Source organism: Sebastes umbrosus, chromosome 12 (assembly GCF_015220745.1).
Source record: "Sebastes umbrosus isolate fSebUmb1 chromosome 12, fSebUmb1.pri, whole genome shotgun sequence".
Classification (NCBI taxonomy): Eukaryota; Metazoa; Chordata; class Actinopteri; order Perciformes; family Sebastidae; genus Sebastes; species Sebastes umbrosus.
This window is the reverse complement of record NC_051280.1, coordinates 6,191,240-6,218,673: the sequence shown is the minus strand read 5'-3', so window position 1 is coordinate 6,218,673 and position 27,434 is coordinate 6,191,240. Positions and strand designations below refer to the sequence as shown.

Sequence of the window (27,434 nt, the reverse complement as noted above, 5' to 3'; positions counted from 1 at the left end):
TCCCCCTCAATGTGGCCCTAATACTCCGTAGTACATTTGCTCACTGGCCCTCACTGCATCAGACTTACATACTATATACTTAGACTATAAACTGTGTTACCTTCATCACAATGCTCAAATGTTTTGCGGCTCCAGACAGATTTTTTTTTTGTGCCTAAAATGTCTCTTTTGATAGTAAAGGTTGCTGACCCCTGACATAGACCCTATTAGACTCTCAGAATCAGAGGGAAACAGTGGGAGAAGCAAAGTGGACGCTGTAGAGGTTAACTACCTCCAGCAGGTGGCGGTGATGCAACAACAACAACAACAAGCTGCCGTTAAAGCTCACAGAAGAAGAAGCTGAAGCAGAAGCTGATGATGAAGCCAGGAACAGAAACAGGACGTTGCGTCTAATCTGAGAAGCTGCAGACTGCTGAACATGAATACACCTCAACCTGTTTAGCTTCGGACACTCAACCTGAACCACAGACTGTCTACCTGTCCTCCAGCCCGCTGAGACAGCTGGACTTGACCGGTAAGAGTGGTTTAACAGCGCAGCTTCATGTGGCTGCTGATGTTTACTGCTGAGCAGAGCAGAGCTAAGCTAAGCTAAGCTAACGCTCTAACCAGCTTAACGCTATAGGTCCGCTGAGGTGAGCAGCTAGCAGCAGCTAGCAGCAGCTAGCAGCAGACAAACTACCGACACAAACTAAACAATATAAGTGAAATAATGTTCTTCACCAGGTTGGACATACTACATGTTTCCCGGTAACGCCACCGTTCCCGGTTCTTTGTGTTGCCGGGTTGCAGCAGAGAGATAAACAAGCTAGCGTCACTCACGCAGCTCAGCCCGCTAAAGTCTCATAATCAGCGTTACATGTACATCTTAAAGCTAACGCTGTGTTACATGTGTTAAAGCTGACGCTGTGTCTGACCTTAACACTATACCGTGTAGTGATCAGTATCAGGACACAGTTGTTATTCATAAGTATTGAGGTTTCATGGCCAGCAGCCACACCATGCTTCTTATCAGGTGTTTGTTATCAGTGAGGAGCATCCAGACTACAGAGAGCTGCATGACTGAGAGGAATTGCTCTACTTAGAAAGACAAGAAGAAGGTTGTTATGAATCATTTCCTGAACAAACTGCATGTGATTGGTGGAAGCATTGTGACAGTGCTATGCTGCTCAATGCTTGAATGATTCACATGATCATGTACAATCTGCAAACAATGCACAGCTTTATTCTGCACTTTAGTCTATTTAAAAAAAAAAAACTCTCTACATCAGTTCTTATCCCGCATTATATATCTCCTATATTTTATTATCCAGCACTATATCACTTTTTGCACTATATTCACATTTGTAATAGTCCCGTATCTCAGTTGTTACCCTGCACTATATTCATTTTTAACAGTTCATCTCCTGGTGTTTTTATATCTGGTATATTTCTTTGTACTCTGTACTACTTACTTGTGCCTTTTTACTAACATGTCTTGCGCTATTGAACTGAGATGCTGGAAACTTGAATTTCCCTCGGGATCAATAAAGTTACTATCTATCTATCTAAAGAACATCAAATCTATTATTCTGGTCTGCAGAAATCTATATGTTGTATGATTGTGTTGTATTGTTTTCAACTGTGGCATTGAGTAATTGCCTTTATTTTATATATATATAGTTTCTGGCCTTATTGATTGCAAACTGAAATAAATTTCAATGTACAGTATCGGCCTTATTGGAAGTATTGTCTCTAAAATACTTTAAAGGGGAGCTACACCCATTTCAAAATTCATACATGTTATTCCTATGGTCTAAGACAGTCCCAGAAAAAAAATTAGTAAACATGAACAACTCTCTCCCAAATCCAAAAACCTGAGTGCTAAAACTCAAACTTGTGATGTCATCGGGTATAAAGTGTGGAGCTGCTCCATAGATGATGAATGAGAGACAGATTTTGTGGACCCACAGAATGCTTGTTTTCTTTTTTATACCCAAATGAGCTTTATTCTTTTGTAGTGTTCTCAGTTGTGAAACAGAAAATGTTCCCATATACTCAGAACGTTCCCCTGGCTGCTCTCAGTGTTATCTAGAACATCTCTCCTAATTCATGTCCACACTTTATACCCGATGACATCACAAGTTTGAGTTTTAGCACTCTAGTTTTTGGATTTGGGAAAGAGTTGTTCATGTTTACTAATATTTTTTTGGTCTGTCTTAGACCATAGGAATAACATGTATGAATTTAGAAAATGGGTGTAAATCCCCTTTAAGCTTTAACGCTTCAATGCATCAAACTTCACATGCATCATAATGAGCTTATGTTAAGTTGATCTGTGTGCAGCACTGAGCATTTTGATAAAATTGGTGTGCATACTTTGTGAAATTATTGTAAAATATAGAATAGGAAAGGATCCCTTAGGATTTTAGGACATTGACTAAGTCATCAAAATGGCTAATTTGGTTGTTGAATGTCCTCATTGTCCACTTCGGTACCCCCCTTCCGGTTTGCTGCTGCTTTAGACCAGTTCAGACTGACACAGTGTACCAGAGGCTCTGTTATATACCAGTAGCTACAAAGGAGCCTTTGTTAAACACATAACCATGTGAAATGAAAACAATCTGAGAAGAGAACGTCACTCTTTGGTTGAGCTGCTCAGCTGACAACGTGTGATGAGGGGGGCACAATTAGACATTGCCTAGCAATAATAGGTCACAAGCCCAAAATGTTGCTCTACTTCACACACTTTATCATGTGTAATCTTTAATTAATCTTTTAAACTGAGAGGAAGCCTGTTTTATGCAGGAATGCCCTGATCACAATCTCACTGTTACACATTTACACCTGGAAGCTGCCCAGTACAACCACAGTTTGACCTGCTGGCCACTGTGCAGCTCCACTGGGTTGAACTGGGTTAAGGGCCTTGCTCAAGGGCACGCCAGTGGTGGTAATGAGGGAGGGGCAAACGCTGCTTTTTCACTTTCCCCACCCAGATTTATCTTTACGGTCACACGCTCACTTCTCAAACCTTTAGGCCCCCACTGCCCCAAAATAAACATTTAATTATAGGCTCATATTAATGTTGGAATATACATTTGATTTTAGTGTTTTTATTATTATTACTTTTGTATAAAAGGTCATTTGATTTGTAATTTTTTTTATTTAAATTTATTTAATAATTATTTTTTATTATTTATTTATTTATTTATTTTTATATAGTAGTCATTTGTTGACCAAAATGTGACAATGGTTATATAAACATTCAATAAAATACTAATTTACAAAAAAATAGTAATAATAATTGTAAGACTGGTGGTACTTTATGTTGGAAACCAGTATCGCTCATTAATATTAACAAAAATATTTTTTCCAAGATATAATGTATTACACTGTGGTAAATGTATGCACAGTTACACAGACACTAATCCAAATGATGCTCAGTGTGCCACTGCTATACTTTAAATCAGACCAAACACTTCTTGTGTGTTAAACCAAAGCTGCACTAACTCACTTGTTAGTTTTTATCACACTGTGCTCACATGGCCAGTTATAATACTGTCTCTCTTTTTGGATCTCATTGTAGCTCTTCTTAGCAAAATCAATATATTGATATTTATTACGATATATAGATTATTTAAGATGAATGTAATTTCATCACTAACGTGGTCACACACTCTGTAAAATTGTTAATGACTGTATGGTCCCATCTGATTAGACACAACTGTTGCTACTGTTTTGACTGTTAGATCCAGGACACCAGACAGTCCCCCTATTGTAACACTATACTCTGCACCTCTTCTTGTTCTTTCAGGTTCATCAAGCTCACTGAAGTTCCTCCCTTCATCCACTCATCATGGTGGACTACTACCAGGTTTTAGGAGTACGGAGAGAATCGTCTGCGGAGGACATAAAGAAAGCGTGAGCTGATAAAACAATGTTATCTCTGATGTTGTGAAATATTTCAGCAGTCATCTGCACAGCGATGCTATCATCGTCGTTGTTGTTATCATTGTTGTGCAGCTATACAGCTAATCAATGACTCTCTATAGGAGCTCCCTTAACAACACAACTACTGAGTGAGCTCAAACTGACGGAGTAATCAATCTGCAGCTCACGATTTAAGAATGTGACGGGACACGTTTGTCAAGTCCAAACTAGTTAACGGAGCGTGCAGCGGGGGAGTGGAAGTAGTTTTCCTATGCTCAGTGTCTTCCAGCTGCTCACTTTCAGTGTCAGCACTTTGTTTCCCTCTCCTGCAAACTCTGTTAAATCTTTAATGTCACCTATAGGCACCAAAACAGTAATTTTACCTCTCAGAACATGAGAGTTGCTGGTCCACCGCTGCTTAGATCAGTTAGTTAGTTTGTTAGGGTTATTGTGTGACTCTGGTGTAAAGGGTTAGTTCGGATTCACCAAAGTCACACAATAACACAATCAAACTAATTGATCGAGGCAGCGGTCGACCGGCAACTCCCGTTATCTGCGAGGTAAAATGACTGTTCTTGTCAATGGAGTCTGTGGCTTTGAAGAGAGCATAGATAAACGGCTTCAGTTCCCCGTTGCTTTGCTCCCTTGCTCGTGCTCCGGTCTGTTTCTCCAAACTGGGGTTGTGCTGACCCTCATCTACTGTGGGTAACACACTGACTATGGATAAGTACCTCATACAATCCCACTTCAAAACACCTGAACTATGCCTTTTAAAGCAGCAGTGGGTAGAAATGGAGCAAATATGATTAAATAAGTTATTTTTATGAAACGGTCACTATATCCTGACAGTAGTGCATGAGACAGGTAATCCTGAAAAAAATCATGTTCCTCCGGTGTCTTCCGGTGCTCCTAACGGCATTTGCAAGATTTCACAGACCGGTGGAAAACAACCAATAAGAGCTGATCTAGATTGTCAATCACTCGGGAACTCCCACAAAACGGTCAAACTAGGCAGCGCTGATCAAATCTGAATCAACATTCTGTTACTGTAATGCCTATTTCTTTCCTCAAATGTTTCCAGAAACATCTTGTAGTGCACGGTTTAGCTGTAAAATGAGAAAGTTTGTTCTGTATATTATTATCCGTGGCTTCATTTCTACTTTGCAGAAAGGAAATATTTCTTCATATAAACACATATAGTTGTAGGCCACATCTATCATTTATCTAGGGAGGTAACACTGAGCATTAACCCTTTAGGGGAAAAAGCCCACGTGGGTTTTATGAGGCAGTGTTAATCATGTAAAGAGATGGAGAGCAGACTGCCCACTGGAGATACAGGCAGTCAGTGTTATCTAAGTGAAACACAAGGCCCTCCAGGCTCAGACACACCCTGCTCTAAAGCATGATATCCTGACACTCTTGACTTTTGCCGCCTCGGACCAGCTGTCAATCACTCGCAAACTCGGATCATACAGAATATTGATCCATATTTGATCAGCGGTGCCTAGTTTGACCTTTTGATCGGAGTTCGCGAGTGATTGACAGCCGGCTCTGTTGAATGAACAGCCAATAGGAACGCTCTCTCTCTCTGAAATGACTTGTGATTGGCCAAAGTTTTTTAAAGCCTGAAAACAGAGCCATGAGGAGGTGCAGAAGTCTAGTTATCTCTGAGAGCACTTGAATTACAATATGCTGAAAGGTTATTATGGGATTTTTTGCCCAATGATGCCAAAAATATACTGCCTACTGCAACTCTAAGACAATAAAATAATTCAGATAATACAATCAGTGATAAGGTGAGAAAATTGTAATTGGGGATAAAGAAACAAAATGACCTATAAGAGTGTACAGTATGGAATAGAACACTGCGGATTGTTCTCATCAGTAGTTAGCAGCAGTACCATGACAGCTAGATAAAAGTTCATGAGCGCAGTATTTTATTTTGTCTGTCGTGTGTTATTAATACGCCGTCATCTTCCTTCTGTCCTCGTGCAGCTACAGAAAGCTGGCCTTGAGGTGGCACCCTGATAAAAACCCAGAGAACAAGGACGATGCCGAGAAGAAGTTCAAGGAGCTGTCGGAGGCTTATGAAGTCCTGTCAGACGGTTTGTGTCTCAACTATCTGTACAAGTTCTGCAAATAAACACCAGACACCAGAGGCCCTGTTCACACCTGGCATTAGAATGCATCTCCACATGCGTCTCCAGTGACCACATGTGATCGGATCTCACTTCCCCGCTCTATATGTAGAAAAACAAGTACATTATTTCCGTTTGCAAAGACCAAATGCTTTTTAACCAGCGGGAGGCAGCAATGCGCTTCTCATGCCGAGTCTGCTGGAAATTAAAAGAAGAAGTAGAAGAGGAAATCCAAACAATACAGACTGGGTCTATCCCTTGGTGTGTTCCAGACAAACCTGTTTGACACACAAGTGATATGTCTCTGTGGGATTTTTGAAATTCTCAGACGTCTTGGGCAAAGCCAGCTTATGCGATTTGAGAGCCAAATGGAGATGAGAGAAAGGAGGGACAAAAGGAGAGCCGCAGTTTTCATGACGTATTTTCCTGTTGCGTCCTTGTCGGGGACACATCGGGACGCATTAGAATTTACACTACAAAAGATACGTTGTCAAACGCGTCCCAGACCGCATCGACAAATGGTCTGAGTGCTCGGACCACAATGCGTCTTTGTGCTTGTTTTGTATTCAGAGTTGTCCACTTGTGATCGGATCACCCAAGACATGTTAAAGCCAAGTGTGAACGGGGTCAGTGAAACACAGCACAGTTGTTAATGAAGTGAAGCTTATACCAACAACACAGGGTCTGTCTGGTCACTGATGTGATTCTATTTTGAGATTTTTCACTTTCCTCTTCCAGCCAACAAGAGGACCTTATATGATCGCTATGGCAAAGAGGGACTGACGGTGAACAACGGAGGAAGAGGTAAGAGCACCTTTTAGAAGAGCTCAAAACTTACCATTAACCTAAAATCATTTCTTTTCTTGTGTGTGAACAACTGGTTTTAGTTTGTACTTCAAGCGAAACATTATTGTTTTTCAACCTGGACCCTATTTTCCCATGTTTTTGTGACCCAGTGACTAATGGGTACAACAATTATTTAAATGAGTCCAGTATTGAGGGAGAAGGCTGCAGCCGCTAAACAGGCTGCAATGTAATCTTTCGGTGCAATTGGACACAAAAACATGGGAAAATAGGGTCCAGGTTGAAAAATACCAAAGTTACCCCTAAGAGAACATATCAAACATGACATTTCACTAAATTAATCATCATTTAGTTCTCACTAACTAACTTCACATGATGTTTTACTGGGAAGATTCAGATAGGGATGTCACAAGAACTGATCCAAAGTCATAGCCAAAATTGTGTAAATGTGACGGTACTCGGTTTTCTACAGAACCGCAGGTTGGGGTTGTTCAAAAATATCAAAGTATCGATACGTATCATTACAGAATTTTTTTAAACGGTTTCAATATTCATTTTCAGCAGTATCAATACGCAGGTACCAGCTGCACTTTCTGCTCTCTCTTCTCTCCGACAGCACACACACACACGCACGCACACACACACACACACACACATACACACCACACCACACCACACACACACACACACACACACACACACACACACACCGCTATCTATCTTTTAAAGGAGCAGAGTGTAGGATCTGGCTAGTGTAGGATAATGGGTAAACAGTTGAAATAGTTAGCTAAAAGTAACGGGTGAACAGTTGAAATAGTTAGCTAATGGTAATGGATAAACAGGTGAAATAGTTAGCTACATATCTTCCAACAGAAAGACACGGTTACACATGCACGAATGCAGGAGAGTGATCATTGCCTGCTCAGGCAATATTTGCCTGAAAGTTCAACTCCATGCAAATTTGCTACCGGAAACAAATGTTTTTTCCCCCTTTTGTCAGTCTTAATATTAATACAACACACAGGCTTAATTAGACTAGTCTAACCACACAATCTAAGGCCAAGACTACTCTTACTAAGTTTATGCAACTGGCCCAAGAGTGTGTTTCCAGTGCCAGCAGAGTTGGCTGCTGGGTAATTCAGCAGAAGCGTAGTTTGATGTTGAATGCAGCAGATAGAGATGGCAGGAACGGTCAAAATAAACGCTGAACTAGCAGTGTTGAATGCATTTTGTCGTGCTTATACTGTTAACATCCGTTTCCATTGACATCATGTTTCAGGGGGACATTACCACAACGGAGATCATTTCCATGAACCATTCACATTCCGCAACCCAGACGACGTCTTCAGGGAATTCTTCGGAGGCAGAGACCCGTTTGCAGACTTTTTCGGTAAGTCGTACTATTTCAGTTTAAAGAAGTTGGTACGTCACTATGTCTGCCGCTGATTTAGGAGTTTTTTTTTTTTTTTTTTTATCAAATTACAGATTAAACCGTTTTAGCCTGAATCCTAATCTCCTTTATCTCCTGCACCAGTTTTTCTTAAACTTAAATACTTTCTGTCCTCTTCTCTCAGGTGCAGATCCATTTAGTGATGATCCATTTTTCGGCAATGGCCGGCGGCACCAAGGTCGGGCGAATCGCAACCGGAACAGTGGCTCGTTTTTCGGGGGCTTTGTTGGTTTCCCTCCCTTTGGTGCTGGCTTCTCACCTTTTGACCCAGGTCAGACACGCACCGATGAATATATTATTAAAAAAAAAAACATCACACCACTGTCACCTGTTTACATGACTCTCTCTCTCTCTCTGCCCTGTTTATCTCAGGCTTCGGTACTTTTAATTCTATGAGCCCTATGGGTCATATGGGTCACATGGGTCACATGACAACCATGGGCAGCCTGGGAGGTGGAGGCTTCACCTCTTTTTCCTCCTCCTCCTATGGGGGGGGAGGAGGTGGAGGTGGCGGTGGCATGGGCAACTTCCGCTCTGTGTCCACCTCCTCCAAGATCATCAACGGCAGGAAGATCACTACTAAAAGGTATTTACTGAGCAACTGGGACACCGCAGTGACACAAATGGGGTGACATGTAGACTTTTTCCTCTTTCTCTACACATGGCAGCAGTATGCATGATATGATTTTATTTATGCTTTGCTATCCGACCTACGTTCACTGGAAATTGAAAATCCAAGTGTAGTAAAGATGCCACTACCTGCACTAGTAGACAGACATTTACCCTGGCCCTCTGTTGACTGGTAGAAAACCTAAATTGCATCCAGGATTGCTGAAATACGAACCAAACTGGAAACAAGCGTATTGATTTAGAGATAAAAATCACTACCGTAAGTTACAGTACATCTTCTGTTCCTTCATTTAACTGATATATTTATATTTTTTTACTATTTAATGAGCATTTTGTTATACATCCAACAACTCCTGTTTTCAGCGAAACACCTTTGGTAACACTTTTTATTACACGGCTGTATTGAATACTCGATTCTGATTGGTCAATCGCAGCGTTCTGCGGTCTGTAATTTCTGTATAATAGACCGTTGCTATGGGCGCAGTTCTGATGTTGGACTCTGGCGGACCATTTTTGTGTCAAAATATTGATTTCTTCAGTAAGTAGCCGTGTAATAAGCGGGGGTGCTTTATACATGGATGTATAAAGAGAGCAGAGCTGACGGGAGAGCTATAGACCACCTTGGAGAAGTTAGGGGAAGTATACACACGGTTTTCAAAATAAGGTGTTAACAAAGGTGTATGCAAAATACATATATGGTAATAAGATTGATTGGATTATATTCACCAGAAGTATAAAACATTACATGTCCCTTATAAATTAAAAAGAAAATACCACTAATTTGTGAGGGAAATGTCTTTATTCTTTGCTTTTTGGGTTGCTGGAAAAAATGTAATAAATAATGCCTGACAATATATATATATATATATATATAAATATATTTGATTTCAGGACATCTCTGACTACATACATGCTGAAAATCAAACATTTTTACTGGATTCATTTAGAGATTTTCCAAAGTAAAAGCCCCTAGAAGTGTATGATTCAACTTTTTCCCCATGGTCTAGTGTTAAAAAAGTTAACCAAAATCATAAAAAAACAATCGCAATACACATCGAATCGGCACCCAAGTATCGTGATAGTATCGAATCGGAAGATAGGTGTATGGTCCCAGCCCTGATACTGTATGTACTGTGTATATTAATATGTAATTTACCACAACTGGAAAAGCTTGAAATGCACCTTTTTAAAATGCTTCAAAAGTGCTTGAACTTGACTCAGGAATCCTGATTTACTGTCCTGAATAAAGCCATTACAGACCATTTCATCAATATGAGAAATAAAACATCTCTTTATGGGATGAATGAAGCCAGCGGTGTTACAGTTGCCATGTTTTTAATCTTATTCAGCTCAGTTCCTCTTTCTCCTTTTTACGAGGATTCATGCGCTTATGTACTTTCCCTCCTCTTCCTCCAGAATCGTGGAAAACGGTCAGGAGCGGGTGGAGGTGGAGGAGGACGGGCAGCTGCGGTCAATAACCATCAACGGTAAGGAGCAGCTGCTGCGACTGGAACACAAGTGAAGACCGGAGCGTCCTCTGCTGGAGACGTGTTACCTCAGCACAAACATACCAACAAACTTGAGCTTGAAACGGAAGGCGGAAAAAAAAAAGCAACAAAACAATGTAATAATAGTGTTCTACTGTTGTTTGGATGTACATACTTAGGTTGTGTTTATTTCCCCCTTCATGTCCTCTCCCTGCTGACTCTCATTTGTTAACCAATTATTCAGATCCCAGGATTTGGATGCAGACTTTTCTATGCATTTTGTTAATGTATTTCTGAATTGGAGCTGTCCTTATATTTTGGCTCAGGGTGGTGTTATTGTTTCCGTGTTTGGGACCACATTATTGTTCTGATGTATATGACCAGCCCCCCCGGCCCCCTTCCTCTGTACTTTCTGTATGCACTCCACTGTGTGTCCGTCTGTGTCTGCAGACAGCACACACACTGTGTTCAGAAAAAAACAAAGCATGACTTTGCTTTTTTCATCTGAATAGTAAAAAAGAAAGTGTCGCATTTTATTTTAAGAAAAGTGGGTAGAAATGTCTGAAGCATCTCCCCCCGCCTCCCCTCTCTGTTTACTGCTTGTCTAACCTCTTCTTAGTAATAATTCTTTTTTTATTAAAAAAAAAATAAATACAATGCTGGTAGGATGAGTTATGCAATTTTATATGTTCTAATACCAATGTGTTTTTTGTTTATTTAATTATGCATGTACACCTGTTGATGTTGAGTCTTAATGTTACAGCTGCATTATGATGCACAAATAATGAAGGCATTCTATAAATGATATATGGATATAGAAGGAATTTTGTGTACTTTGTAAACCAATAAATCTTGAGTTTCATCCTGTTTTCAGGATGTTAAAGTCTGGCTGATTTCTGCTCCTTGGAGGCGTCCATAAACTGCCATTATTCGGCTCGCTTTACATTATCCCTTACACGTATATATGAAACTCTGAAACACTCAGTCTAAATGTCAGGCCTTAGATATTAGCTTAATTCTTTACTTAAATTATACCTGCAAAATATGTATCAATGTGATATATTCATCAAATGGCCACTGTAAAACCACCATATGGGGCCCCAGACTGTGTGGAGAGGAGGTGGGTGTTACAGCACCTCTGTGTGAATGGAAAGCTATGAATGTACCATCTCAGTCAGCTCTCAGCATTTTTTTTAAAGATAATTTTTTGAGCTTTTATGCTTTTATTCATAGTGACAGAGATAGTAGTGAAAGGGGAGAGAGAGAGAGAGAGAGAGAGAGAGAACAAAGGCTTTGCCTGGGCGGAGCTTAAATGTGGGCGAGGAAATTGCAACAGCTATGGAGCTATGTCTGCTGTCATAGGCGGAGAAACCTGACAAACAGGTCAAATACCAATGTGCCAACCTCCGGTGCTGAGAAACAAAACCTGCAGGTCCTCAAATGGCCACTTGAGGCTGGCTCCAAACGCGAGTCAGTCCCCACAGACCTCCATGTTAAAATGATCAACTTTACAGCAGAAATAAAGTTACAGCCTGGTACAAAAAACAGTTCTGGTCTCTAGAGCTAATATCCCCGTTCATGACAACTGTACGGGGGTGAATTTTTATATAACTAACCTGTTTAAATTTAAATTATATTAATGTGGCGGTAGGCAGAATATTTTTGGCATTATTGGGCAAAAATTCCATAATAAACTTTCAGCATATTGTAATTCAAGTGTTCTGAGAGAAAACTAGACTCCTCATGGCTCTGTTTTTAGGCTTTAAAACATCTAGCCCGTGACGGGAGACTTTGACTAATCACAGGTAATTTCAGAGAGAAAGCGTTCCTATTGGCTGTGCTTCGGCTATTGGGCGGTGCTTGGTATTTCCTCAACTGATCTCAACATGGTTGCCGGGTAACAAACTTTCTCATTTTACAGCTAAACAGTATACTACAAGATGTTTCTGAAAACATCTGAGGCGAGAAATAGGCATTACAGTAACAGAATATTGATTCATATTTGATCAGCGCTGCCTAGTTTGACCGTTTGATCGGAGTTCGCGAGTGATTGACAGCTGCTCAGTGACGGCAGACTCCAGATCAGCTCTGATTGGTTGTTTTCCTTCCGGTCTGTGAAATCTTGCAGATGCCATTAGGAGCACCAGAGGACACAGAAGCACATGATTTTTTTCAGATTACCTGTCTCATGCACAACTGTCAGGATATAGTGACCGTTTTATAAAAATAACTTTTTTTTAATCATAATTGCTCCAATTCTACTCACTTCTGCTTTAAAGGTCCCATATTATTAAAAAAAGTGAGATTTTCATGTTTTTTTATTATAAAGCAGGCTTAAGTCCTATATAAATACTGTGAAAGTATCGAAACACTAAATCCACAGGGAAATACACACAGCCCGTATTCAGAAACTCTGCATTTGAAACAAGCCGTCAGGATTTCTGCCCATTCGTGATGTCACGAATATACAATATTTAGACCTTTGACACAATTTTAAACGTAAACATTCAAAATGTGTCCCAGTTTATTCCTGGTTGCAGTGTATGTGAATGAAATCAGCTGACAGGAAGTACACATGGACCCAAGCTGTTGCATAGCAACGCAATTCCGTTGCAATTCCGTCAAAATGCGCTAAAACGGCACGTTTCAGACAGAGGATTACAGGCATATTCAGGCTGACAGTATATGGAAAATAAAGTTGTTTTTTTAACATTACAGCATGTAAACATGTTCTAGTAGAAATGCAAAATACAAGTATGAACCTGAAAACGAGCACGATATGGGACCTTTAAGGCTTAAGTTAGGCACAAGGGCTACTTTGAGTAACAAGTGTATGCCATACGGGTTTATGTGAACCCAAACCACAATCTTTTTCCTAAACCTAACCAAGAATGTCTGTTGCCTGAACCTAAAAGGAGATATCCGGTATGAAACCCCTGAAGCCAAACTTCTTCCATGTGCTCTGCTGAATCACCTGCTGGGCCTCATCAGCTCCACCGATGCTCCTCCACCTCTTTGACCCTGTTTTTGGATTAGCCAGGCTGTGTGTCGTCACTGCCAAGATGGCGACAGCCACCCACTTTGACTTCCGGAAACTTCATGGGTTATGTCACTGAGACTGTGTCCATACTTTATACAGTCTATGGCAAATATAGGAGTTTTTTTTTAGTTTATATAGTTTTTCAATACAGTTAGGTCTTGGTTGTGCTATACCCTTCTATATGTGATACATATAATGTTAAAAAAAAAAAAAACATCCTTTAAGCTTTTAATATTCTGTGATTAATTATAGAGATACACCAGAAATCAAGAAAAGTTAAAAATAGAAAAATAGATTTATTTTAAGTAACAGAGCTCAGTAACAGAGAGTTCTACTGGAGGTGGAAACAAGCTGTTGATGTGGAGCTGTCCTTGGTGCTGAACGCCTCAATCCAATTACCTCTCTCTCTCTCTATTTCTCTCTATCTCTCTCTCTCCCTCTCTCTCTCTCTCCCTCTCTCTCTCTCTTGCTCATCCCTTTATTCTCTGTTCCTCTGGGCCGGTGTCTCTTCGGGCCAGCTGGTTCATACTTCTTCTTCTTCTTTTCTCTCTCTATATATTATCAGCTGTGTGTTTTCTCCACATGGAGCTCCTCCCTGAGCATCACACATCTCTCGGGACATTTCCTCTCTTGCGCTGATTTTTTTTGTTGTTGTTTTTTTTTTGTTTGTTGTTCGCCAAAATGTGGCTGATCTCCAGCGGTCTGTGCGCTCTCGGGAGGCTTCGCGAATCAGCGTCCGGAGAGGAGGCGAGGCAGCTGGGATAAGAACTAGAGAACTACCCTGGGGTGCTATGGTGGGACCTCCTGGAAGAGACACAGTTGGGCTTTCCCCAAATATCACCTTCACTTTCCACAGAGGTGAGATTCTTTTACTCTACACACACCCTTTTAAAAAGTATTTAATATATATATATATGTATTTTAATAAGGAATTTGATGATGTTAATTTGTGTTGGGTCAGATATTACTTTCTATCCACTTTCTTATCTATACCTTGTACTTTTTAAACCTGTAGTGGGCTCAGGTGCATTATCACGGGTTAAGCCTGAGTCTCCTTAATCTCTTGGAGATCTCTCACTTTGCACTCTTATTCTGTGTTGTATGTACATGGATTCTCTGCATTTGGTCTCTATTGATGGAGAAAGTTAAAAAAAAAATACAGTCAGCTATGTATGTAATCTATTTCACACACAATTATTCAATAGTTAATTTTGGTTTATTAATAAACCCAATATATAAGTTAGTTTATTAATCTAGATTTTGATATTGCAGACATGAATTGTCTTTTATTTTGGAGGGGGTGGGGGGGGAGCACTGGAGCGTTTTTTTATTAGTGATGTAGCAGCTTGGTTCCTGACGTAGCTGTGTGTCCTGTGAGTGTCCCAGGAGAAGATAGACAGGCTATAATTAACTAAGGCAGACTTGAGCCAGGGGAGACGAAGCCCTAATGCCACTACTGGGATTTGTGGAACTCCATTACACAATCAGATAAAGGTCCTGCAGTCAGAGGACTTCTAATGGCAACGTAAGAGCCTTTGTGGTCCAATAGGAGAAGGGCTATGAAGTTAAAAAAAAAAAAAAAGATGCATTTTTAGATGCCACTCATTCTCAGGGAGTGGATTCCTATTGGTATTCACTGCATAGGAAAGCCTGTGTAAAGATATGCAGTTTCATTATTCAGTGATTTAATTAGAGGATGTTTTTCTAATTAACATTCCCTGGGTTTTGATGGATGTCCGGGTTTAACGGGGCTACCAGATATCACAGTGTATCACATCTCCCATGAAAACACTCATTTAGATTTGGTGTTGTGTGTGTCTGCTACTCACTGAACCTAAATAATTTACCATCTGACAGCTTGGAAGCTACAATAAATACAGACTCTTGTTAGAATTCACTGGAGCTGGGCGCCTGGGTTAGCTCAGTTGGTAGAGCGGGCGTCCATGTATAAAGGCTTGGTCCTGACCGCGGCGGCCCGGGTTCGAATCCGGCCTGTGGCCCTTTCCGCATCCACTCTCTCTCTCCCCCCTTTCAAGACTCTATCCACTGTCCTGTCAATAAAAATGAAAAAATGCCCCCAAAAAAATAACTTAAAAAAAAAAAAAAAAAAAAATGAATTCACTGGAGCTTACCAGCTGTCAGCTGTTATATATATATTTATATATATATATATATATATATATATATATATAGTATATGAGGGCTGTCAATCGATTAAAATATTTAATCGCGATTAATCACATGATTGTCCATAGTTAATTGTGATTACTCACAAATTAATCAAACATTTTGTATCTGTTCAAAATGTACCTTAAAGGGAAATTTATCAAGTATTTAATATTTAATACTCTTATCAGTGGGCAAATATACTGCTTTATGCAAATGTATGTATATATTTATTATTGGAAATCAATTAACAACACAAAAACAATCACAGATATTGTCCCTCACAGGTACTGCATTTAGCATAAAAAATATGCTCAAATCATAACATGGCAAACTGCAGCCCAACAGGTAACAACAGCTGTCAGTGTGTCAGTGTGCTGACTTGACTATGACTTGCCCCAAACTGCATGTGATTATCATAAAGTGGGCATATCTGTAAAGGGGAGACTCGTGGGTACCCATAGAACCCATTTTCAATCACATATCTGGAGGTCAGAGGTCAAGGGAACCCTTTGAAAGTGGCCATGCCAGTTTTTCCTTGCTAAAATTTGGCGTAAGTTTGGAGCGTTATTTAACCTCCTTCATGACAAGCCCGACTGAGCTCGCTACAACCTACCAAATCATCTATTTACATGGGCGATCACCAAAAGAAGGAATAAAAGAAGATGACAGTGACCTCCAGCGACCGTAGTAATTATGACAGGAGCAGAAGCGGAAGTCAGGCGTCAAAGTTGATTTATTTGTCATGTAACTTCTGTACTGAAGTTCCACCACCTCTGGTGTTATTTTAACCCAAACCACGATCTTTTCCTAACTAAGTATTTTGTTGCCTAATCCTAACCAAGTCAATCTTTTCCAAAACCTAACTAAGTAGTTTTATTTTGAAAAGACTGGAGTCGGAATAGACAAGTGCGTCACTTGTTGCTGGACATTCGTAGGAAAACGCACAAAAAATACGTTGTCATAAATCGCGATGAGCGTCATGAAATAAAAAGGGAAATTGGTGTCTATGAACACGAAGCAAATAGATTCAATTTTGTGACTACTTTACGAACTGCCGTGAGACTGAGTTGGAAACTCTGTGGGCTGGAGGTTGGGGATGATGGATGGAATACAAAACACAGTACTGTCACCCAGGAGACCGGGGTTTGCATCCCTTGTGAAATCAACAACGTGTAGTTGTCTTTATGTTCATGAGTGTTAACTTTCACTTTTCAAACGTACTTCTTTTAAGCCAAAACACAACCTTCTTCCCTAAACTTCACTGAGTGGTTTTGTTGCCTAAACCTAAACAAGCTGTTTTGTTTGTGTTCACATTCACTTTTACAATGTAGGAGGTGTAGCAGGCCCCTACTGACCCACATCTAGGACCCACATGAGGCTGATAAAGACTGATAACACCCATTTAATGAACTGATAACGGTCTAACTGGTCACTGAGGAGGAATGATGTCTCATGTATGATGTCTTGTTTTTCCAGCCATGGATCAAACCAGGAGTTTAGTGGTCTGAACACAGCCAGGTGAGCTTGGTGGGCCTGGGCCACCTTCCCCACAACTGACTGACCACCATCATCATCTCACTGAGCCTCACAGCTCCAGACATTCACACACATACCACTACAACCTGTCTGAGGTAACCCACTCCCACAGTAGGACACACATACAGAGCAGACATGACGGACAGAGTGAACTTCAGCACGCCCAAAGTCGGCCCGCGACCCGCCGCAGGTCCCATGCTCCCCCCTGAGCCCATCGACATCATCCGCATTAAGGCCCGCTCCCGGCGGGTCCGGCTCAACGTCGGAGGTCTCACACATGAAGTCCTGTGGAGAACACTGGACCGGCTGCCCAGAACCCGTCTGGGACGGCTAAGAGACTGCAACACCCACGAGTCGCTGCTGGAGATCTGCGATGACTACAGCCTCAATGAGAACGAGTACTTCTTCGACCGGCACCCGGTGGCCTTCTCCTCCATCCTCAACTTCTACAGGACGGGGAAGCTGCACATGATGGAGGAGATGTGCGCCCTGTCTTTCGGCCAGGAGCTGGACTACTGGGGGATCGACGAGATCTACCTGGAGTCGTGCTGCCAGGCGCGGTACCACCAGAAGAAGGAGCAGATGAACGAGGAGCTGAGGAGGGAGGCGGAGACGCTGAGGGAGAAGGACGTGGAGGAGGAGGAACACGGTTGCTGTCCCGACAAGAGACAGAAGCTCTGGGATCTGCTGGAGAAACCCAGCTCGTCTGTGGCTGCAAAGGTAACAACAGCTGCACACACACACGGTAAACATGCCGATAAAGGGAAATTACACTCTGAAATAGAGTGGAGAATACAACTTTAGAACGTAAAGCATGGGCGTCTTTTTTGAAGCATTTCTTTTCCTTTATCGTGATTCCTTTTGCGCGGTGATACGGTTGACGGGTGAACTTTGGTAGAAAGAAAATAGTTCCTACATGAAACTGCTCATAACAAGGTCTGTGGATTATCTGGAGTAACCGGGTCACGATTACTTCCATTATATTGGAGAAAAGGCAGAGATCTCTACGGCCAATATCTCCAACACTCAGCAACTCACACCAGAACAATCTAGACTGATAAATAACACTAAAGGTTAGAGGGTAAATATAGAGTTTTGATTAGGGGGTGAACTGTTCCTTTAAAGCATTTTTTCTATTGTTCAACTTAGGAAGTGGCTACTGTCTCTGTCTTTCCCGACATGTTAGTCCCTAGCAGGTTGGCAACGTGGGAGAATCTTTGATTTCAACCAATAAGTTGCTCAAATATCGGATAAAATTGATTTTGTCTTAGAATCTGAGCCACTGAGATTTACAATTATTTGTCAGTGGAGGAAAGTAACTCAGTACATTTGCTCACGTACATGCACAGTTTTGAGGTATTTGTACTTTAGTATAGGGATGCAACGATCTGGCTTTTTCAGTCCCGATACAGATAGCGACACCTGGGCTTTGGGTATCGGCCGATACCGAGTACCGATCCGATACCAGTGTTTGATTAATCAGCTGTATGCCTCACTGTGTGGACGTGACTGGGATCATTCTGTTATGTGTGATGCAACATCATGGTTGGACTTAAACATCGCTTTTTTAACTTTTTAAAACAAAATGTAACAAATAAATACATAGATACAAATTTACTGAATTGTTATAAATTATTAAAATAATAAAGCGTGCACCAGCAACTTGGTAAAAAAATATTCTAAATTAACAGGAATTAAAATTCCAGTATATAAATGTATACAGTATATAAACATAGAGTTGGACTGAATAGATCGGCACCATTGTCACCGATACCCGATGCAGCTTTTTGAGTATCCAATCTGGTATCGGTTGATATGATGAGTTTATAAAATATGATGCATTATTGTAGATTAAACAACAGTATGTTAGAATTACCTCGGCCATCTACTGCATTAAAATGCTGCTTCCACATTAATGTGCCAAGAGTAATCATTTATTGATATAAACTGATAATGATAACACTCTGAAAGGTGCATAATGGGAACTTTTCCTTTTGATATTTGAAATACATCTTGTTCATAAAACTTCTGTATTTTGACGAACAATATAAGCATTTCATTACAGGAAAAATAAAACCTAGCAGCAGCTATAATTAGGGCCCCTTATAACTGGGATTGAACCAATTGCATGTCAACGTTCCAACAGACTTAATAATGTCCCACCATTGAGCAGGATTTTGACTCTGAGGTAGTAACGTTCAGTCTCAATCATCCCTGAGTCTGAGCCGCCCGGCTGAACTCAGGTCCGTTTCCTCCTGCCTCTGTGATTAGCAGCCTCATGCAGATCCACGTAGGGGCATCGGAGGCCATTAGGGAGCTATCAGGACCATAATCCTCCTTCACCTGCAAAGTACAGAGACACCGAGGTGAAGGAGGAGGAAGAGGGATTACTGTTGCATATTCTCCTGACGTGTTAGCGCTGTATTGGATGTCCTTGAGTCCTCTTTAGTGGAAAGGTAGTGGGGGTTTTATGTTTGAAGGGGTCAAATCACCCAAATTAACAAACCAAATATAAAATGTTTTTCACTTTCCTCCAGCAGTGTTTATCCATGCAGATAGTTTGGGTTTTATTTGGGTTTCTGAGATTTCTGCCTATAACCCAAAACAATGGAGATGACTGGAATTTAGCTGGTTGGACTCACAGCACTGAAGAACTACATTTAAACCGGAAGCAATGTCCCTGTTAGTCTGGATAATCCTCAGAACACACTGTGAACAGTTTGCATTGGTATTACAAGTGTGCTGAGGCTGAAGAAATAGTCCCTTTAAAAACTGTTAACAGTGAGGTCTGTGGGGAGTTTTGTTTTTTTGGTAGTTTGGGTGAAATGGATTGGATGTACCAATGGATTCCTGAGGTTTCCTAGTTTCATATGATACCAGGCGTTAAAACAGATTTACATTAACTTGTTATTATCGCGTTAACTTTGGCTGTCTTTGTTATAATCTGCTTATAGAACTGTATAATAATAGTTATAAGCACTCATAAATATTCATATTGCTTTATAACAATAATCATAACTAGGGATGTAAAAAAATAACAATACTATTGAGTATCGTGATATTACGTTTTGTGATACTGTATCGATTCTCAAAATGAAGAAAACACCATAGATTTTTAACTAATAGTTTAAATGCAAAGATGAACTCAGTCAATACTTTATTTAATTTGCAAAGTTATGCACCCTCTCTCTATCCAACATCATAGAGAGGATGCGAAGTTATGCACCCTCTCTCTATCCAACATCATAGAGAGGATGCGAAGTTATGCACCCTCTCTCTATCCAACATCATAGAGAGGATGCGAAGATATGCACCCTCTCTATGATGTTGGATGTTACAGGACGGTGATAAATGCAAATGCAGATCCAACTGTTTTAAAATGCATGAAAAAGTTTGCTTTTTTTATTCAGATTGTATGCTTATAAAGCATTGTGCATTTTCATTACACGGCTTTGTTGAATACTCGATTCTGATTGGTCAATCACGGCATTCTACGGTCTGTTATTTCTTTATTGCAGACCGTTGCTATGTATAACAGACCGTTGCTATGGGTACAGTTCTGATGTCGGACTCTGGCGGACGTTTTTTTTGTCGGATTATTGATTTCTTAAACAAGTAGCTGTTTAATAAGCGATATAATGTACAGCAAGCTGGTCATTGTTGTAAAATAAACCTCGACAGGACGATGTGGCACCCTGTTTAGGGGTTTATTTCTGGGTTTATTTTGAGCATTCAACAAAGCCGTGTAATAAAAATTCATAATGCTTTATAACAATAATCATAACACATTATAAAGCATTTTATAATGACTTATCTGGTCAAGTATTATAATACTTCATAATTGCTGGTCACTCACTTTCATGTTGTTTTTGCAAGGATCATACTGTATTATAATTCCCATAGTTTTAATACATTATAATAATTTTATAATGCACTATAATCACTGTTATTATGCATTATAATGTCATAAATGGTCATTGGGTGCTTCAAGTAAAGTAATGGAATTGCTAAAGTATACTGTAGACTGTTGGTTATAAGTCACTCTAAGTGGTCATCGTTTGGTTTAAGTAAAGTGAAAAAATATCCTTAAATCTATGAGGAACAACACACAAAACTTAAAATTTATATATGTATTTAATGGCTCGTGAGAGAAATTGAGTACAATATAATGCATAACAACAGTGATTATAAAGCATTATAAAAAGATTTTAATGTATTACAACTATGGTAATTATAATACACTATCATCATTGCAAATAAGAATGTCAGTGAGTACATTATCCCTTACTTATCAGTGATTATAACTATAATTATACAGTTCTATAAACAGATTATAAGTATGTTTAAAAAGCATTACAGACATGGACGTCATAGAAAATGTTACTGTGACCCTTAAACATGAAGCTGTGATTTTAATCACAAGTTATGCCCTCAATGTATTACAAGAAAAAAAATATATATATATATTATTATTCATCCCATTAACTATCTTGTAGAGCCTCATATCTCTCTCTCTGTGGAGATCATAACCCCCAGGTTGGGCCCTGAGTAAATAGATAGCGACAGCTGTCAGGACTATAATATGAGAAAGTCTGATGCATCAATAGCAATCTATCTCTGTGAGTCTCATCTTTATTGCATCACAATGTATTCATAAAGAAGCAGTCTGATGGAAGGTGAAAAGGTTGAGTGTGGAGATGCACTGATCCCACTCACACATCAAGCTTTATGACAGCTCTCACTGTGTGTTTGGACAGAGGTGTGTGTGTGTGTGTGTGTGTGTGTGTGTGTGTGCTTCTTCAAAATCCACACATTTAATATCAAATCCTGCAAAAAAAGAAGGCACATTGTTTTTCTCAAAATTACTGCGACATCTATTTATAGTTTAGTTTCCGTGTTTTTTTGGATAGGTTAGGTTAAGGTCAGGTTTCTGCTTGTCATGGTGGAGTCCACGGGGCCCAATATATTTTTTGCATCTGATGGAAAAAATGACATAATGTGTTTTCTGTGTAAATGCGTATGGATTTTCAGTGAGCTCAGCTTTATATGTGTGTGTGTGTGTGTGTGTGTGTGTGTGTGTGTTTGCTACTAAAAGCTGCACATTATCTTTTTTTCTCTCTAAGCTTTGTGTAGTAGTAGTAGTACACACTGCAAGCTTGAAGAAAACAAATGATTTGACAGTTTGTTGAGCGCAGTGAGCTTACTGGGCTGGTTTTATTGTCTGCAGCACAGCAGAGCAGAGTGGAGCAGAGCAGAGCAGAGCAGGCAGACAGCAGATAGACAGTACCAGTAGAGCATTAGTCAATCACTAATTACTGTATGTGACAGCATTGGACATTTATGATAACAGTTTTAATACACCACTGAGGGTATATCTTTATCTCTGGAAGGAATACAATACACAGTGTTCAGTGGACTTTTCCAGTTTGTGAGCCATCAAAATAAGAAGGAGAGGAGAGGAAACAAGGGAGGAGAGGAGAGGAGAGGGGGGTAGAGGAGAGGAGAGGAGACAAATGAAGGAGAGGAGAGGAAATGAGGAGGGAGAAGAGGAAAGGAGACAAAAGAATGAGAGGAGGGGAGAGGAGAGGAGAGGAGAGGAGAGGAGAGGACAGGAGACAAAAGAATGAGATTAGAGGAAACAAGATGAGGGGAAAGGAAAGGAGAGGAGAGGAGAGGAGAGGAGACAAAAGAAGGAGAGGAGAGCAAACAAGATAGGGGAGGAGGGGAAAGGAAAGGAAAGGAGAGGAGAGGAAACGAGGGAGGAGAGGAGGGTAGAGGAGAGGAGAGGAGACAAATGAAGGAGAGGAGAGGAAATGAGGAGAGAGGAGAGGAGAGGAGAGGAGAGGAGAGGAGAAGAGAGGAGAGGAGACAAAAGAAGGAGAGGAGAGGAAACAAGATAGGGGAGGAGGGGAAAGGAAAGGAAAGGAAATGAGAGGAGAGGAGAGCAGAGGAGAAGAGACAAAAGAAGGAGAGGAGAGGAAACAAGATAGGGGAGGAGGGGAAAGGAAAGGAAAGGAAATGAGAGGAGAGGAGAGCAGAGGAGAAGAGACAAAAGAAGGAGAGGAGAGGAAACAAGATAGGGGAGGAGGGGAAAGGAAAGGAAAGGAAAGGAAAGGAGAGGAGAGGAGAGGAAACAGGGGAGGAGAGGAGAGGAGAGGAGAGGAGAGGAGACAAAAGAAGGAGTAGTGAAGTCTCCCTGAATTCCTATGTGATGATTGTGCAGCAGGCTACATGGTTTAATGTCCAGTGTCAGTGTGTTCCTTCTGTTCATCAGTGGTGAGGTCATTGTGGTTAATGTAGACTATACCTCTGAATGCATCCTGTCGTAGACCCACACTTTGTTTCTTTTAGTGAGTGGGTTGGCAAAATGTCATGTAATGAAAACTGTTCAGCAGCGTAAATATAGAGCAAAGAGACGCTTGGCTGATATAGTTACAGTAATTGATTCCCTTTTTGCAGCTGACTGACTGGAAAGCGGTCCAGGACGACTGCACTGTCAGCAGCACAATGGGAGACGGTTCAGAGCTTTGGGTTTAATCAGCTAGATTCACAGAGGACCTGATTAACTTCAGGTCCTCTCTGAATGGCAGCTTCAACATGGACAACCAATAATACTAAAATATTGTACAATAGAAGAAGGCTGCGGTGGCGGTTTTACCAATTTACTACAAACTGTGTTGATATTATTATTGTAACCATTTTATAACACACGCCATTTGTGTTTAAGTTGATTTCCATTCTTTCTGTGTAGACGTTTGGTAAGATCAGTGTAGTTATGGAGGCTATGGAGGTGTTATTTTCTCTGCACTGAACAGCTGTGAACCATGTTGACAGCTCCAGTTGACCCCTTTTTGTGTGGACGTCATGATGACGTCACAGTGTCAGCTGGAGGCTAACACTAGCAGTGGGCTAAAGTTACACATCTAAATGAATCCAGATATCACATACATTTGAGATGACAAACTGTGATTCCTGGCTCTAGTGAGCTACAATATCGGAGAAACGTTTCAGAGATGGAGAGTAAATGTTGCTAATATTTAGCCTTCTGCTAACCGCAGCCAATGGCTCACGGCTTCGGTTAGCAGAAGGCTAAACTATTAGCAACTCTTTCTCTCCATCTCTGAAACGCCCCGCCGATATTGTTCGACTCTCTTTTTGACTGACTTTACTGAAGGATAGTTAACTATAGGCCACCAATGGCGTAGGGGTCGGCAAATCTGGTCCCGTTGGTTAATGTTAACTTTCTCAACTAACACTTGTGATCCTGGAGAGTGAGTGACAGTACATATTAAGAGAAACTAGTATTTTCTTCAGCCATTGCTAAAAAACAAGCCAACAATACTTGGTAGTCAGCTTTAGCTAACGTGTTCAGAGAATTATTCTGCCTCCACTTAACGCTCCGCCCGCTAAATACGTCACCATGGTTACTAACAGAAAAAGGGTCTATACTCTGATATCTGTGATGACCACAGTATCTGACAATATGGCCAACAATAGCACCAAATAATGTGATATGATATATGATAAGGGAAGATCAGATATTCCTTTATTAGTCCCGCAGTGGGGAAATGTTCAGTGTACAGCAGCAAAGGGGATTGTGCAAAAAACAAGAAGCATCAGCTAACACAGTAAAAAAGGAGCTAAACAAAGTGTAAGAAAATATGAACCATTTAAATAGAAGGAAGTATAAAAATAGGAGCTGTATATACAGTATTGACAATATACAGACTATTAACAAAATTGCACAAGTGGAAAATGATATTGCACAGTGAGGATGAATGAATGAATGAATGAATGAATGAAATTCCACCTGAAAATATCAGGTTATTGTCAGTTTTTGGTGTGTACAAACTTTGGATGGAGCAGCCTGTCGCTGAAGGAGTTCTCCAGTGCTGAGATGGTGTCCTGCATGGGGTGGGAGTCATTCTCCATCATGGATGACAGCTTAGCCATCATCATATGGCGTGCATACGATGCTTGTCTTTCACCATAAAAGTCCAGTTTAGAGATAGTTCATCTCTCTATAAATACCACAGCGCTGGCCTTCAGAGGGCCATGTGACTGCGTTGGAACCGTAGTGTCAGCAGGAGGGGAAGCTGCTTAGGCCACTCTGCTCTGACACCAGCCATGTGTCACTCTGTGGCAGCGGTGATGCAGCTCAGCTCTCAGCCAATAGGAGGGCATCTTCCTGGTGACATGTACAGCTCAGCGCTACGGCTGATTAGAACACAAGCATTACCTGGCCATTTGGAGAACATGGCGCAGCTAGTGCACACACACACACACACACACACACACACACGCACACACAGAGCAGTTCAGAGTCCAGATGGACAGCTATCCATGATAGTTTTGAGTTTTATTGGATAATATGAGTATTAAACGTTCCAATAATAGAGCTTAGTTTCGTACACTTTACATAATCTGTGTAATCTTCTTATTTTTGGCTCTGATTATATTTTGTGTTCTTTCTTTTGTTGTGAGGCTCACACACACAAACAGTTTCTTTTGTTGTCGGTCAAAAGTATGTCCTGATATAACATTCAAACTCTGAGTGAGGTTTGAATGGAACCAACAGCGAGTTATGACAGCACCTCTGCATGCATGATCACCTGTTCATAGTGGACACACACACACACACACACACACACGCACACACACACACAGAGTATGACTTAGGAGTATAGCTTAATCTCCTTTGGGGCTTTTACCAGGACTGCTGCTGCTGCAAATAGACTAACTGTTGGCAGGTTGGATAGTCTGTCCTGTCCACTGTCTGACCTGCAGAAGGGAAGAAGGAAGGGGGGGGGGAGGGAGCAATTAAGAACACAGTGCAATAAAATGTTTTATCAAATGGCACTATCCAGTGCAAAATAAGTGCAATGACGGGCGGTCATCAGAGCATTTTAACCCTCTTTATTCCAAAATGTGGTTCAAATTGTGAAGTTGTAGAGCTAGAGTGAAGATACTGCCATCATATAAAACTATAAAACCTAAGGAATCCATTGGTACCAGCCATGTCATACGAGCTTGTCAAGAAGGAGATTAAATAACGCTCCAAACTTATGCTAAACTTTGGCAAGGAAAAACTGGTATGGCCATTTTCAAAGGGGTCCCTTGACCTCTGACCTCAAGATATGTGAATGAAAAATGGGTTCTATGGGTACCCACGAGTCTCCCCTTAACAGGCATGCCCACTTTATGATAATCACATGCAGTTTGGGGGATGTCATAGTCAAGTCAGCACACTGACACACTGAGAGCATTAATTACAATTAATCGCATCGTATTTGATACTCTTATCAACATGGGAGTGGAAAAATGTGCTGCTTTATGCAAATGTATGTATATATTTATTTTTGGAAATCAATTAACAACACAAAACAATGACATACATTGTCCAGAAACCCTCACAGGTACTGCATTTAGCATAAAACAATATGCTCAAATCATAACATGACAAACTGCAGCCCAACAGGCAACAACAGCTGTCAGTGTGTCAGTGTGCTGATTTGACTATGACTTGAGTATAGTTTCATGAGGTTAATTCAATACAACAAACAAAGACATTTAATCGTTAATGAATGATTGACAACTACCAGAATGAGAGGAGAGAGGGGGAAGAGTCTTTGTGTGTGCTCTACTGTATATGCAGCACACTGCAGGGAGCACTTGTTTACCCAGAGCGCAGTCACTACTGTCTGTCTCTCTGATGAACCACTGGTCCATAGCTGACAGGGAGCTCTCACTCTGCCCTCCACTTATCGCTCCATTCTTTCAAAATGTTTTGCTTTTGGTGAAAAATATTTCCTGCAGCTCATAAGGGGAAAGCATGTGACCATATATGGTTGTACAGATATGATGGCTCTTCTATGGTCTAGTTTATATCTTCTTCTTTACATTTATATATTCATATATTTCAAACTCAATATTGCATAAATAATGTATACGTTTCCCTTTATAGTTTAATGTATCCATTTGGTATTAGTGAAGATGAATTTTTAATTTTTTGTTTTAAAATTAACATGTTGTTACCAGCCTGTTGCTGAGCAGAAGATCATTTCTTCATGATGTTTACGCTCAGTAATGTCTTTTGTGATTTGTTGTATTTGATATTTATGTCTCTAAAAAGAAGGAAGAACTATAGATAACATAACTATAGATAACATCGTCTTTACAAACTGACTAACTTAAATGTTGGTGTTTATCATTATTGTGTGCGTTATTTGTATATTAAGCTTATAGCACTAAACATTAATCATATTTGCGTCCTA

General features: G+C 40.5%; 2 protein-coding genes and 1 long non-coding RNA gene across 3 annotated transcripts in view; 2 read left to right on the top strand and 1 right to left on the bottom strand.

Annotated features, from left to right (window-relative positions):
* The first annotated feature begins 330 nt into the window (after positions 1–330).
* LOC119498366 (dnaJ homolog subfamily B member 6-like) lies at positions 331–11,298 on the top strand. The gene is made up of 8 exons (XM_037787197.1): positions 331–514; positions 3,791–3,897; positions 5,902–6,011; positions 6,783–6,848; positions 8,128–8,238; positions 8,423–8,569; positions 8,671–8,884; positions 10,345–11,298. Exons 2-8 carry the CDS (start codon positions 3,833–3,835, stop codon positions 10,448–10,450), a joined length of 819 nt encoding a protein of 272 aa, XP_037643125.1. The 5' UTR covers positions 331–514; positions 3,791–3,832; the 3' UTR covers positions 10,451–11,298.
* Positions 3,909–26,920, bottom strand: LOC119498367. The gene is made up of 3 exons (XR_005209109.1): positions 26,910–26,920; positions 14,038–14,043; positions 3,909–4,871 (listed from the first exon to the last, which is right to left on the bottom strand). It is a non-coding gene; the product is annotated as an uncharacterized LOC119498367 (long non-coding RNA).
* LOC119498365 (potassium voltage-gated channel subfamily B member 2-like) overlaps positions 13,636–27,434 on the top strand; it is a 34,451-nt gene continuing 20,652 nt past the window's right edge. The window contains exons 1-2 of the mRNA XM_037787196.1: positions 13,636–14,313; positions 17,101–17,880. Coding sequence (XP_037643124.1) covers positions 17,296–17,880 — 585 coding nt within the window. The 5' untranslated portion in view covers positions 13,636–14,313; positions 17,101–17,295. The remainder of the gene's footprint in view (positions 14,314–17,100; positions 17,881–27,434) is intronic.

Bases quoted from the DNA above. Each gene is read 5' to 3' on its own strand.
- LOC119498366 (XM_037787197.1), top strand. From the start codon at position 3,833: ATGGTGGACTACTACCAGGTTTTAGGAGTACGGAGAGAATCGTCTGCG. The intron at 3,898-5,901 runs GTGAGCTGATAA...GTCCTCGTGCAG, and splicing joins GCGGAGGACATAAAGAAAGC to CTACAGAAAGCTGGCCTTGA. The intron at 6,012-6,782 runs GTTTGTGTCTCA...TTCCTCTTCCAG, and splicing joins TTATGAAGTCCTGTCAGACG to CCAACAAGAGGACCTTATAT.